Source organism: Physeter macrocephalus, chromosome 5 (assembly GCF_002837175.3).
Source record: "Physeter macrocephalus isolate SW-GA chromosome 5, ASM283717v5, whole genome shotgun sequence".
Lineage (NCBI taxonomy): Eukaryota > Metazoa > Chordata > Mammalia > Artiodactyla > Physeteridae > Physeter > Physeter macrocephalus.
This window is the reverse complement of record NC_041218.1, coordinates 13426778-13440672: the sequence shown is the minus strand read 5'-3', so window position 1 is coordinate 13440672 and position 13895 is coordinate 13426778. Positions and strand designations below refer to the sequence as shown.

General features: G+C 49.6%; 1 protein-coding gene across 1 annotated transcript in view; it reads left to right on the top strand.

Moving 5' to 3' along the window:
* TMEM178B (transmembrane protein 178B) overlaps positions 1–13895 on the top strand; it is a 380965-nt gene that overhangs the window by 116151 nt on the left and 250919 nt on the right. The window contains exon 3 of the mRNA XM_055084681.1: positions 2381–2494. Within this exon, the coding sequence (XP_054940656.1) occupies positions 2381–2494 (114 nt within the window). The remainder of the gene's footprint in view (positions 1–2380; positions 2495–13895) is intronic.

The following is a 13895-nucleotide window of genomic DNA, read 5'->3' as shown; positions in this document are numbered from 1 at the left end:
GAGAGGCGTGAGGGGAGGGGGCATTATCAGGGGAGCGGGGGGGGGGGGGGGGGGGGGGGCGCCTGGCTGGAGCCTAGGGTGTGTAGTGGCTGGGGCCCAGTCGGGGCTGGGACTTTCTGCCGGGAGTGTTGGGTTTATCCCGTGTGTGAAAGAGACTGCATTTTCTGGAATGCATTTTCCTTCTGGGATGCGGTCCGAGCAGCGGTGCGGAGGGTGGCCTGGTGGAGGAGACTCCCATCAGACGCTTCTGAGTTCTCATCCTGGCACTGCTTCTCCCTTGGGCAAGTCACTTAATCTTCTTGAGCCTCCATTTTCTTATTCGTAAAATAGGGGTGATCATCATAACTCCTACTTAATTGGGTTGTAGAAAGGATTAGTAGGACAGTGTTCGTAACAGAGTGTCCCGCTGGTGGGACAAGTACAGAAGCCGCGAATAGGTTACGGGTGGCTGAGGTGTGGCTCCTTCAGCCCTCCCCGAGGCTGGACCGGACGCAGCAGCCTATCTGCTTATCCCGGCTGCCTTGCACACACCTCTTCTACATGCACCAGGGCGTGAGTAAAGTTGGAAACCACTGGTCTACAAGGCTCTTGGCAAGTCTCTCCTACCTAGTAAGTCCTCAGTAAATGTGGCTGTTTGCTGGGATCAGTCATTGTTTTTGTGCAACTATGATGGAGTGGGGACAGAGCGGGCAGGCTGGATTCCAGGGACGTTTCTGAGACAGAACTGACAAAACTTGGTGGCCAGTTGGATGTCAAGGAGGAGTGGCACCCCTAGAGCTGGAAAGCCTTGGGGATGACTGGGGTTTGTGATGTGGACTGGATGATGGGCGGTGATGCTATTAATGGAAATTGTTACGGAAATGAGGTATGAATGTGGGTTGAAGAAGCGGAGACTGTCTGGCAGACTACTTTTTCTAGAAGTATTAGCAACTTAGGGAAGAAGGAAGACAGAGGTGTGGGGGCATGTGGTCTGGGGCATGTGAGAGACTCAGAATGTTTGTAGGCTAAGGGGAAAAAGGCGGAGGAGTTGAGAAATTAAAAGAAAAATAGTGCATAACACTTTCCTCAAGCTTTGCGCCTTTGGACAGCGTCTATCCCACTGGAGGGGTGTCTGCCAATAATGTGCAGTGGGCGGTTGTCCAGATATGATTTACAATAAGGCGCTGTCTAAATTACTGCACTCCACCAATTGCCAGGTTCCCTGCTGACAGTTAGCCAGGGATCCGACCATTGAATCAGGTGCCACCACTTATACATTGAAAATCAGTGGGGTGCAAAATGGATTCCCATCAGAATCCATTCAGGTGCAAAACCAAATTTTAAAACCCCTAACCTTTAAAAATGACACCTTTCCTGATTGTTCACAATGCGCTGACCTTGAGTTTTAACATCCCCCAGATAAGCAAGGGTCGATGGAAGTGTCTGCAGGAGGCCGAGGGCTCCTAATCATGCCTTCCTTTTGGAATTTGCAAACATGGCGGATTTATAAATTCACGCTTTGGCAATTCTGTTAGATTCTCGAAGGTGTCGGCTCTTAAACTCAAGCGTGCTACAGAATCACCTGGGGGGGCCTATTAAAATTCAGATTGCAGGCTCTACCTCCGGGTTCTTGATTTAGCAGGTCTGGGGTCAGGCCTGGGAAATGACATTTCTAGAAAGTTCCCAGAGGATGCTGACGCTGTGATCCCAGGGCCACACTTGGAGGGCCTCTGCTCTAAGATGTAGGACTATTTTGACAGTCTGACTAGCAAAGCATGCATTGATTGATAACTTCTCAGTAAAAGTCCTATGGGACCAGGTGTTGAGTATGTCAGGGGGCTTCAATTTTGTCCAAGAAATCTGAGAAGAGACTGGTTCAAGGAGATACAGATGGATTTGAATGCTTTGTGTTCAGAGGTGAGGCTGGGGGGGCAGGGGATAGAGAAAAGGCAAGAGGCCCCCTCTAGCTCAGCATTCCACAAGACAGCACGTACTACCTGATTAAGGCCGAGGCCTGCTCTTTACTGGTCTGTGGGTGCAAACTCTAAACGTCTTTAGATGCCGAGCTTCCTCCCTTGATATGAAAGTTGATTTTCCTAAGGTGAAACACACATGGCTACTACTTTCTTAACAAGCTGCTATCAGCCTAAACATTGACTCTTCCCACCTCTGAATGATGCCAGAGGTGTGTTTTTCTATCTAAATCCATGGCGTTTGATTTTGTCCTACTCTCTTGCTCTTTTGGAGTCAAGGTTATTACCTTGTACATGTCAAATATAGCTGTCACCAGGCCCAATATGAAACAAGTCCCTTGCCCCAGGACAGAAAAATGGATCCTGGAGACTGCCCCAGAGCTGGTTGCTGCCTCATTAACATTTGGTCTCCTGTCTCTCTTTGCCAGGAGAAATTGAGAGATGCACGTACATCAAATACCACTACTCCTCAGCCACCATCCCCAGGAACCTCACCTTCAACATCACGAAGACCATCCGCCAGGATGAGTGGCACGCCCTGCGTAAGTACACCTGAGTTTCTTTCTCTGGCTGTGACCTTTGGAGGGCGCGGAGACTGGATACCCGTCAGCGGCTCGGTCCGGATGGACGGATGCACCTCCGTGTGAGACCTGTGGACAGTCTCAGAACTTGGCGGCGATCCTTAAAGTGTCGAGGTCTGTGGGTCACGGTTGCCTCGGTTGGTTTTGATGGCATTGTAGCTTTTGAGGAGTTGGCTTCTACAATTAAAACAAAAAACGACCAGCAGTTAGACGGTGATCAGTGGTCTTGCTTCGCCATCCTGGTAGGCATTTAAGATTTCACCTATCTGACCAAAGCAACTCCTGGGATTCGAGTCCAGTGTGTCTCCAAGTTGCTTGGGGTGTTATTGTGGCAAGCTGCCAACCCCTCGTGTTGTCCTCTGTACGGGGTAAGACCTGCTGAGACCCGGTGGTGGTTGCAGGCAGCATGGCACTGGGAATTTGCATGTCGGAGGGGTCACGAAGGGGGAGGGGCTGGTCCTCAACTTACAAGTTTCTGTTTCCCCTAGAATGGTTAGGCTTTGGGACCCGTGTTCGCATGTGACTGCTCAGAGAGGATCAGACTATCTGCCTCCATTGGTTAGGGAAATTCTTGGTCAGGGATTCTCAGAGACTTAAATTAGGAGGAGAGGGTGACTTAATGAGCAGACAGAGTTGGTTGGCTATTTTTACCTTTTTTCTGCTCCATGGGGATCCGCCTGCCTGTTTGTGTCAGGAAAGTTCTCCTTCGTCACCAGCACTGTTCTTCATGTGAACACATTCTTCCTCTTAGTAAGCTCCACGTCGCCTCTGGTGCATTTGTCATTTCTTCCCGATTCTAGCTTTTTTCACATAATGTCACAAGATTAACTTCCAGTTTATATTTATATGTGAAGGAGGCTCTTTGTTTCTTGATAACAAGGATTCTGTAATCGGTAAACTTTGAAGAAGGTCAAAACCATCTTTTTTCTCTTTATTGTCGCCTCATTGTCTTTTGCATGCATGGGGCCCACCAGGTATGTTCCACTTTTTGGTTTGGTTTTAATCAAATCACCATAGCTTGAAGTGGGGGTGGGGTGAGAGACAAGTAAAATTAAACAGAGCAATCGTTTGTTGGTTTCAGGAAAAAGATTCTGACTAGGTGTCTGGATGAGTGTTACCTAATACCAGTGGCCCAAAATGATGTAGGGCGGGTATGAGCAGATAGGAATGCGTTAACCAAATGGTTCTCTCCCCCCGCCCCCACAAGCTTTATCACTGCTGGAGACACGAACCAGAACCTGGGAACAGGGAGCTAATGTCCAATGGGCATCCTCAGGTGCTAGACATTGAGCTAAGCATACCACATACTTATTTAATTTTAATGTGAGATTTGCCTTAGGGACACTAGTAATCAGGGTTATTAATTTCCTTTTTGGAGGGAGACATGTAAAGAGCCAAGTATATGAACCCCTGACAATGACTGCTTATTTGTCAAGTTGCACTGGTCTAGGATAGTCACTTAAGAGACACCTACAATGCACGTTCAAGATATACGACAAGCTTGGTAGAATAACCACTTAAATATAACTTAAGCAATGCAGTGGAGGGGAGGGCCATCATGGAATCTCAGAAGGAAGAAGGTGTCCGTATTTCGGCTTCAATTCAGATTCACTCAATTCAATCACAGTTACCGAGTTTTTCTGTGTACCAGGCACATGGTTACCGAGGCCACAGGGAGCTCTTTCAAAGAGCTCATGTCTGGAGGTGGAGGAGGGTGGGGAGGAGTGGAGAGATACATTCACAAAGCAAAAAATTACAAGGCAATGCACTAATTACAATATAGTGTAATGGCTTCAAGCAGTTAAGGTAGTTTGTGAAAGTTTTTCAGCAAGAAGAATTATTCTAGCGTAAATTGCACAGATGCATTTCAAGGGCATCACTGAAAATATGTTACATGGTGTTAGCAAAGGTAGAGAGGAGGCTAATGCTAAGCTTTATGGACCTTCTCTGAGCCCAGTGTCACCCGGGTTCTTGTTTTGAAACTGGAGTGCCCTTAGGTTCTGCAAAATCGAGCGTGCAGGCTCTGCTGTGGTGAATGGGGGGGTGCTAACAGATCTATTTTTAACTGATAAAAGCCATCTCAGCGACTGATACATGCAGAAGTTTTGGGCACCCCATGATGGGTGAAGTCGAGGCTCCCCTTTGGTGAGGGATTCATCTGCCTGTTTCACAAAGTGACCTGATGGGCTGTGAAGCAGGCAGAGAACGTTCGCCATTCCCGACATCGATGACAACTATTTTTAGCCAGAGAGCAGGTGAGCATGGGTCACACCTGAAGCTGCTGCGGAACGCGATTGGCCTTTGGCACAATGGGGAAGTGTAGTAAATGTCAGTTGTAATTTTCAAAGGTCAGATATGGATGACATTAGGTGGGAAATGGGCACATAAGCCCCCTTTGAAATTAAGTAGCAACTGTCAAAGATTAGCAAACCCCTATGATCAAGCTTTGGAAATTAGAAAAAAAAAGCAGACTCCTGATTTCTTTACTTATTTGAGAGTCCTGTATTGTTTAATACTGTCAGTGGGATCAAATAATTTCCTTTAATACTAGGTTGGTTATCGTTTTATAATTTCGCCGTAATACCTTACATTCTGTAATTTTTCTCAGTAAGTAAGTTTTGCCAAAGCAAAAAATTTGATTTTTTTTTTTTCTCCTGAAATAACTTCTGGTAACTATTTTGGACTTTGGTTAAACTTAGGTTATACCTACATTTTCATCAAGAATTTGCATGCGGTCATCAAACACTGTTGTGGAAAAATTTTTTTTCAAATAAGAAAAGCACCATTTGGTTTAAAACTATGCTGTGGTTTTTGAACAGTTAATCCCACCAATGGTAGGCTTAACTATTTGGCTGAGAGCTCATTCACCTTACGGTCACATGAATAGCAGGTGAAAGAAGAAAATTGTCTGTAGGTCGCTAGGTTTATAAATCCAAGTGTAAAGAGATAATAACCAAGACTCTGGGGAGTAGAGGTCGGAGAACCAAGTGTGTTTGTGCGTGTGTATGTGTGCATGTGCACGTGTGTGTGCGTGTGCGTGTGTGTGTTTTGGGTGGTCTCTGCTATGGAGGTTTGAATACTGAGTTCTCTGGGTGATTTGGTGACAAGGTTCTGAATCTGTTTTGGATGGTGATTGCCGAGGAAGTGTTGGGTGTACCTGTTTCTCCTTCCCACCCTGGCACAGAGCTCCCCCAGAGAAGGCAGAACTCCTTCGATAGTTGGGACCGTGCCCTCAATCCACCCAGACCTGACTGTTTGCCTGGGGCAGCCCACCTTGACTTCCTCCCTGTCTGCTGCCTCCCATGAGATCGCAGTGACCCCACGTGGCATTGGTCCAGCCTCCGTGGCTCCGAGGGTGCGCTGCTCTCCTGACCTGGACCCTCCTGCCACCCCCAGGGCTGGAGCAGGGCGGGTGAGTATCCCTGGGCCAGTGACGACGGGGCAGTGGCTACAGGAGGTGAGCTTGGCTAATGCCACTCTCTGGGTGGGTGGTCTGGTTTAATGTTTGCAATATGACAGAGTCAGATTGGCAGTGGTCAGGGGAAGCAGGCTGGCAGTACAGTGACGTCTTAAACGGTGCCACTTCCTCCTCTCACTAGAACACATCCCCACGGGCTTTTCGTGCTCTGAAGTTCAGGCTTGGGTTGCTGTGCTTGTTTGGAGAATTCTGTGTCCTTGTGTAACCCCCAGGAGCCCCTGAGGCCATCCCTAGTGATCGTGCCTCTGCTTTCACTGTCACTGGTGTCCCTTTGGAATGCGCTTTCAGCACAGCCTGGGGCCTGGATGCTGCCAGTGGCAGGGCAGGGGGTGGGAGGGGGTCCTGGGTGGCCTGTGATAGGGACTGGGCAGCCAGGGTGCTGAGAAAGCAGGCTCTGGGGAGATGATGTTGCTGAGATGTGGGTGCTTCTGCGAGGAGGAGCTGGCATGGAGTGGAGCTGGGCTTGGGGGGGGCTGGGGGAACGGGTGGCAGGGGGCACAGCGGGGGGCCTGCCTGGGGGCTGCCGGGCAGGTACCCACTGGAAGGTGTGAGGAGGGCAGCCCTTTCTCACCCCCTGGTCTCCAACCCTGCTTGTCAGGGACTCTGGGCAGCTGCTGCCAAGTGTCCCCCGGGGTCCAAGCCCTGAGGCTCCGGAGTCGTGTGCTCGTGAGCTCAGGTTCTCTCATTCCACTTGGTGTTTTCAAGATGGAGGTTTCAGCTCCCAGTTGATTTGCCCCTGGCAGTGGGAATCCGGGAGCTGGGCATTCCGCTTACCTGCAATCGCATCCTGTCCGTTATCTTTCAAGAGGCTGAGAGCCAAGAAAGCTCGAGGTTTTGTTTTGTTTTGTTTTGTTTTGTTTTTTTAAAGCTTCCTTCTGTCAAGACTGAAAGTTCAGCTAATTAAATTGGGTGGTCACACAGCACATTTCCAACCGGCCAGGGAGGGAGGGAGAGATGATCTCCTCCCCCTGACACCCCCCGCCGTCCTCCTGAGGGCTCACTCCCCACCCCCAGTGACCCACAAACACAGCCTCACACAGCAGCTTTGCAAAGTGGAATCAGAAGCAATATGATATGTAGTTAAAGAGGGAGGGAGAAGAGGAGGGAAAGGGCACTGGGGGAGGGAGGGAGCAGAGATGGAGGCTTCGTGGAGAAAGAGCGAGGACATTTCAGTGGAAGTGCTGCTAAGAGAGAGAAGAAATAAAATTCAGAGCTGTCTTGTCTAACGCACGCACCTGAGTGACGCGCTTGGATCCCTGACCCCAAGACTCCTGACCGCCCACCGTGGAGGCCTGTAGCTTAGCTCGGTCTGGGGGGACCAGCCCCACCCAGGCTGTGCACGGTGGGACGCCCAGCCTGTCTGCTAATCTGCTGTGGGTCTTGGTGCCGAACTCTTCTCTTACGCTGCTTGGCCAAGCCCTACCCGGTTCCCCCTCTTCTAGCCTCTTCCGTAGTCTCTTCCACACCCTCCCCTCTTTCTAGGATTAGCACATCCTGCCCCTGAACCCCAGTCTCCCTGGTGCTAAGACTCCCTCCAGCCACCCCCCAGGTACCGCCCACCTCCTGGGCCCAAAGCTGCTCCTTGCCCCTCCCCACTGGCATTGGCCTTCTGGCCTTGGACTTGTGTTGGCTTCTTGCCCGATGGCGCTTAGCTTCTCCTTTCCTGATGGACTGTCCTGGCCCTTCTGGACCAGCCTGCTCATCTGCCCTCTGAACTTTACTCCTACTCAGACCTCTGGCCTCACAGCCTAAGAGTTGCCTAGGTTTCTGGTCCCTCGTCCCCCAGCCATCCCTGGTTATGACAAAAGGAATGTTAGACCCGAGGGGTTGGGATGATAATAAGAGTAATTATAACAACGATAACTACCTCTTGCAGATGGGGTAACCATGCCAGGGAGGAAGGGGCTGCCTAGAGGTCCCTTCTTGGCCTCAGAAGAATCTGAGACTCAGGATCCGGGTCTGAACTCCAGCAGACACCCTCCAGCTATTTTTCTTTGTTTTTGGCTGATGTTACGTAAAACAGCCTAATGAGGTAAACATCCTAGACAAGAGACGCTTCGGTCCCCTGCAGTGTTGGCCGTTTTCCTTCCCCTGCATCTGCCTCTGAGCCCAGCCAGTGTGAGATTCTTACAGACTGTGTGCAATCTGTTGTGAGCTGCTTCTTGCTTGCAAGACTGGCATCCATGGGGGCCATCCCTAGCAAGAAACCATCCCCAGAATTGTGGAAGCTTGGTAGCACAGGAACTCAACTGACAGAGCATCCCCATGTGTCGCTTGGTGTTCTAAAGTCTTTGCTTTTTGCAACCCATCCCGCGTCTCTCTGCCCCCAAGCCCTTGCAGGGAACATTGTAAACCTTTCAGGATACCCAAAGCCTGCAGCCCAGAGGCTGCCCTATGCTTGTCCTCCCAGAGCTCCTATGGTATTTTGGCAACAGGCCAGGCAGAGAATACGCACCCCTTAATGTGGTATCACACCTACACCTGCTCTGGCAGCTGTAACTCATGCCAGGACTCCTTTCCTTCACAGCTTTCCCTGCCTGTCAAAACCTACCTCTCTTCTGTCCCATTCCCTCAGGCTTCTGCTAGACAGCACGTTTACTTAATTGGATGAACTTTTTTAAGGTGTTAATGTCTTCTTGGGTTACCCGTCCTGATAGCATTGTTATTTTTCAGGAGACTTCACCCAAAGGCGTGACAGTGAGGTGTTAAGGGTCATGTGGAGATACTTTAAAATTGTAACATGCGTAGCTGTTGATCCCACCTACTTAGATGGTGGCCTGGCTAGGAACCGGTGGCGGAAATGGAGTGGACAAGAGGGAGAGTTTATTTTTGAGGCGGCCTTAGGAGTAGGGAAGGGAGGAGGCCTGGAGTGAGGGGCGGGGTGGAGTAGGGCACAACCTTTTCTGTTAAAGATAGCCAGGTACTGAAACAAAGCTGAGAACCACTGTGCTGCTGTAATTGCAGTCTTCAAGCCACAATTCATCTGAATGGGTAGGTCCAATTTTGTGCTGGGAATTAGTTGGGAGTCTGGCCTAGAGGCATTCTCTTAGCTTCTGCGGATTGGAAGGTGTTTTCTTCTGGCCAAGCACACTGATCTGGACACCACAAAGGAGACCTGGGTGCAACCCCACTGGCATTCCTCATCCATTTGTTCATTTACTCATTCAGTATTCATGGAGTGCCTGTTCCGTGAGAAGGCCCGTGTTAGGTGCTGGAGGGGATATTAAAAGGTATCCTGCTTTCCAAATTGGATGATATATTTCCAGGTGCCAACTAGGCAAGGGATCAAACTGCTTGTTGCTTAATGTTTATCGACTACGCAGAGTGCAGGCTAATGCGGCTGGCACGCACACATCATGGGTCCCGACCTCCACATTTAAATTGGCAAGAACTCATTGCAGGCGACATAAAGGCAAAACATAAGGCAAAACTACCATATCACAGAGGCTTGGCCTGTTTTTTTTTTGTTTGTTTGTTTGTTTTTTTAACAGGCCAGGGAAAAGTGGGGATGGTCTAGGATCTGCTCTCTCTGGGCCCTCTAGGGGAACTGTCCCAGCTCTAGGTGCTGAAAAGGAAGCTCAGTATTGCAGGTGATTCGTCTTTCCAACAGCTCAGACAACAGAAGCTCACTGTGCAGGTGAGCTACAGCAGTGAGGGGGTGAAACAGGACCAGGAGCTGAGTGTTCCAGCGGGCAGGGACAGCTCAGCAATAGGGAATCTGGGTTGGATGAGACACGGATATCTGGGCAGCAGACACTTGTCATCAGGGCAGTGGGTCAGCAGGTATGAATACAGTAAGTGCTGCTTTGGCGTTTCAGGACTACGTGATCCAACAGGGGAGAGGCTTGGCCAGGAGAAGACAGGCGCTAGTTCCCGAGAAATCTGGAACATTAGGGAGTTAGAATAAGAAACAGAGAACAGCAACTAGGAGAGAAGCCCAGTTTTAAGGTCAGGGGTACTATGCCTTGAACAAGAATGGGGCACGATCTTAGAGCAGCAGTCTCCAACTGTGATCAGGATTGGTCCTGGGATTTGGGGATGAGGCTGCTTCTGAAGATGGTAGGACTACAGGGAGGGTAGGGGAAGAGGCATCTGGGAACCAGAATCACTTAACAGAGAAAGTAATCAGGTTCTGCATTGTGTGGTAAAGGTCCTGTCAGAGCTCCGCAAGTGTGGTTCATGGACCAGTAGTATCAGCACCATCTGGGAACCTGCTAGAAATGCAAATTCTTGGGCTTCAGCCCAAAGCCACTGACTCCAGATCTCTGTGGGTGGGGCCCAGGAATCTGTGTGATTCTTAACACATTAAAGCTTGAGAACTCTTGGTCCGGAGGGCATTGAGGGCAGGGGGCTGTAGTGGTCAGTGAAGGCTCAGGAGAGGAGAGAGTGTGGGTGGGCTTTGGACGGGAGCTGGGAGAGGAAATAATGCATTTTGCACCTCTCACACAGAAGCAGGACTTTTAAATTATTTGTGTGTCGGGTGTTGTCTGTTTCTACTTGGTTATAGCTTTGGTAATTTAACTTTTCCATATTTCTTTCTGTTAATTGAATAAAACAGCATGGAAGAGGTGAGGTGTGTTTTCTTTTTTTCCCCTATTGTGGGGGCATCCTCCTGTTATCTAGCCTGAAATCTCTATCTTGTCTCTGCAATGTTCTCCTTTCAAAACGGACTTCAAGCTAGGGGACATGGCATTGAGTTCCAGCTCTGTTGCTCTCTAGGTGTATAACCCTGGGCAAACTACGTGAGTGTTTGAAACCCAGTACAGTCGTCTGTAAACCGGAGGTAATACTACCTGTCTTGAGAGTTTTCTAAAACTTAAATAAAATGATTCATGTGAAATCAGTCAGTAACTCTGGAAAGGCTGATACCAAGTAGCATTAGGTGCTGTTATTATCGGAGCATAGCTGTGCCAGGCACTGGGTTCCCCATAGGAAATGGGGGAAAGGCTCTAAAATGATACTTCGTGGACTTGGGGGCTTTTCTGTTCAACTCTGTGCAGCCTGTGTGGGTGAGTGTGCCTCGTGTGTGGCTGTATGTATTGGTGGGTCTGCTGTGGGTTTGCTGTCTGCACAGGTGTGTGTGTGTGTGTGTGTGTGTGTGTGTGTGTGTGTGTGTGTGTGAGAGAGAGAGAGAGAGAGAGAGAGAGAGAGAGAGAGAGAGAGAGAGAGAGAGAGAGAGAGAGAGATGGGAGCCGGCATCGGGCGTCTCCAGTGTGGGAGTAGAAAGCGGCTAAGCAGTATTATGTGCTGAATGGCCACAGTGTGGCATATTGTGAAAGGAGTTTTAAGAGCAGAGAATGGGCAGGGTTTGGGACCCTCACTGGGATAGTGCAGCAGAAGCAGCTCTAATTTATCAGTTGTGTCCAATAAGAATGCAGTTTAGACCATAACGTGAGTCTCTAAAAGAAGATTTACATGCTGAGTGTCTAAAAGGTAACATTTTCAGAGCTTTGAAGGTAAATACACTGTGAGTACATTTGTATTGAAATTGTCAAGGGAAGTATGGAAATGATTCTCTCCTGTTGTAGCCCATCCCTGCCTTCCAGGAAGGCTGCGGTTTCCAGTATGTACCATGATGAGATCCTTTCCTTTTCCTGAAAGGAAAAGACACATTCCCAAAGAGGATACTGTGAGAGTGTTGGTATAGGGAAAGGAGGGTCCAGGAAGAGGCTAAGACAGAGAGGGAGGTGCCGGAGGTGATGTTCCTGTCCTGGGGGAAGGGATTTCCTTATTTTCAGCTCAGCGCCCACAGGGGGCCATGGGGTGGTTGGTCTTGGCTTCTGCCCTTCCCCGATAGCAACTAAGAGGGACGAAGAATTGCAGGGAGATCAGTTGGCCTTGGAGACAGCTGGTAACCTGCCAGCTGGGACAGAGGGGGCTGCAGGGCTGCCCAGCCTGAGTACCTTTGGGAGGCAGAACTAGAACCCACGCCTTTGTGAATGCAAAGTTCACGCTCTTTCCTCACTCCGTGGGTCCCCCCCCCCACCTACGTCTTATTGACACGAGACAAGCCTACTCACTTTTTCTTCTCCCCTCTCTGCCTGCTTTCCCAAATATGCTTTTTTTTTTCATTATCCCAGAGGGTAACTCAAATTCGTCCTCCAGCCGGCCCTCCCCCACCATCAGCTCCTTTCCCTCCATCGCATTGTCTAAAGTAAATGAAGAGCCCTCCCCAGGAGCAACCAGGAGAGCTGCCCCCGCCACGCCCCCCTCCATCCAAGAGCTCTAGTAGTCAAAGGAAACGAAAGAAAGCTGTTTATTTTCCACTTCTCTGTTTTTCTTTTTCATTTAATTACTGGTATCACAACAGGATTTTTTTCTGTTGCTTTTCATTGCAAGAGTATAGTATTTCATCTACATTATGAGTTAAATAGGCTTTTGTGGACTAGCCTAGAAACCCAATCATCATTTATAACAGATATGACTTCTCTGGAAATGGTTTCTGAATTCCAAATAACTGACTTACTAATGAGGTTTTAGAATAGAGCTCATTTCAAAGCTGGAGACTGTATCTTCTACTTTCTAGGCAATATGCCTCTGAATGGTCTTGCGGTCTCCCGTTTCTACATCTGTTGTTCTGAGGCTGGATCCCCCAAATTAGACACCCTCAGTGGGGTGACAGCTCAGACTCCCCTGTCCCTTGTTCTCAGCCCATAACCAGCTACTGATACAAAGTTAATTCATGCCCCATGATGTGTCCTGTGTAGGCTTAGCTGATATCCAGAAACCCAGCCACAAGACATCAAGCATCCTTGGTGCCTAGGTATCGGTCAGTCTCGGGCCCCACCTCTCAGTTCACGTTGGTAAAATGAGGTTCTTCATGTAACGTTGCCCTGAGGCTCCTTGCTTGGGCATCTGGCACCAAATTAGAAATGAGCAGTTGGAGAGGGGAGTGTGTCGGGGGGACCTTCTGGGGCTGAGAGGCTGCTAAACATGGGTGTGGAGGTGACACCACTTGGGACGGACGCAGCATTCGTGTTCCTCACACCACCGCATCCCACCGCCTCACTCTTGGAGCATCTAGATGCTGCACGGTTGCCGGGGAAACCAGGACAAGGAACCGTACAAAAGCTACCTCCTCCCTAAGCTCCTGGGCACGCCCTCTTGGGGGTGGGGATAGAGGAGAAGGAGGGGCGCGTTCCTTCTGGCTGTGAGTGTGTGTGTGTGTGTGTGTGTGTGTGTGTGTGTGTGTGTGTGTGTGTGTGTGTGTGTGTGTGCGTTGGGGGGGGCAATGCCGACACCCAGCCAGCACCCGTTCCCACCCCAGCCTGGCTTTTTCCATGCGTCATGTTAGCGTTACATTGTGCTACCCTCCCCTCGTTCACATTGCCATCAGCTCCTGCCCCAAAGGGATCGTTTTGTTTCCTGGAAGTAAAGATGACTTCTACACTTCAAAAAGAGTAGGAACCTCTGGTCTGTGGTTAAGGTTTGAAACCCAGCTGCTATTTAGCTTGGCAGAACTAACAGAAGTGTGCAGTTAAAAAGATTACTAACTCGGCTCCATTTCCTCACTAAATTGGAGGAGAAGGGCTGGGATACTAAGTGTTGACAGTTCCCCATCAGAGCTTTGTGGCTCTGGCTAACGAGGATCCATCTTTGGTCATTCTTGGAATGACCCGGCAGGCTCTTCATGCCTGGTTGAGGGCCTGCGGTGTGCACAGCATCTGAACCGGGCAGTGGAAGAGGGGCTTTACACTAGAGGACGTAAGGCAGTGATATCACCTTGAGACAGCAGGGGCCGGCGCTACAGGACGTGGACAAACAAAACGCTATTAGCAGCATCCACAGGAGGAAAAGATCATCTCAGCCAAGGATAACGGGGCAGCAATCGTGGCATTGAAATGGGCCTGAAATACTTCATTTGGTAAGTTTATTGAGTTCCTA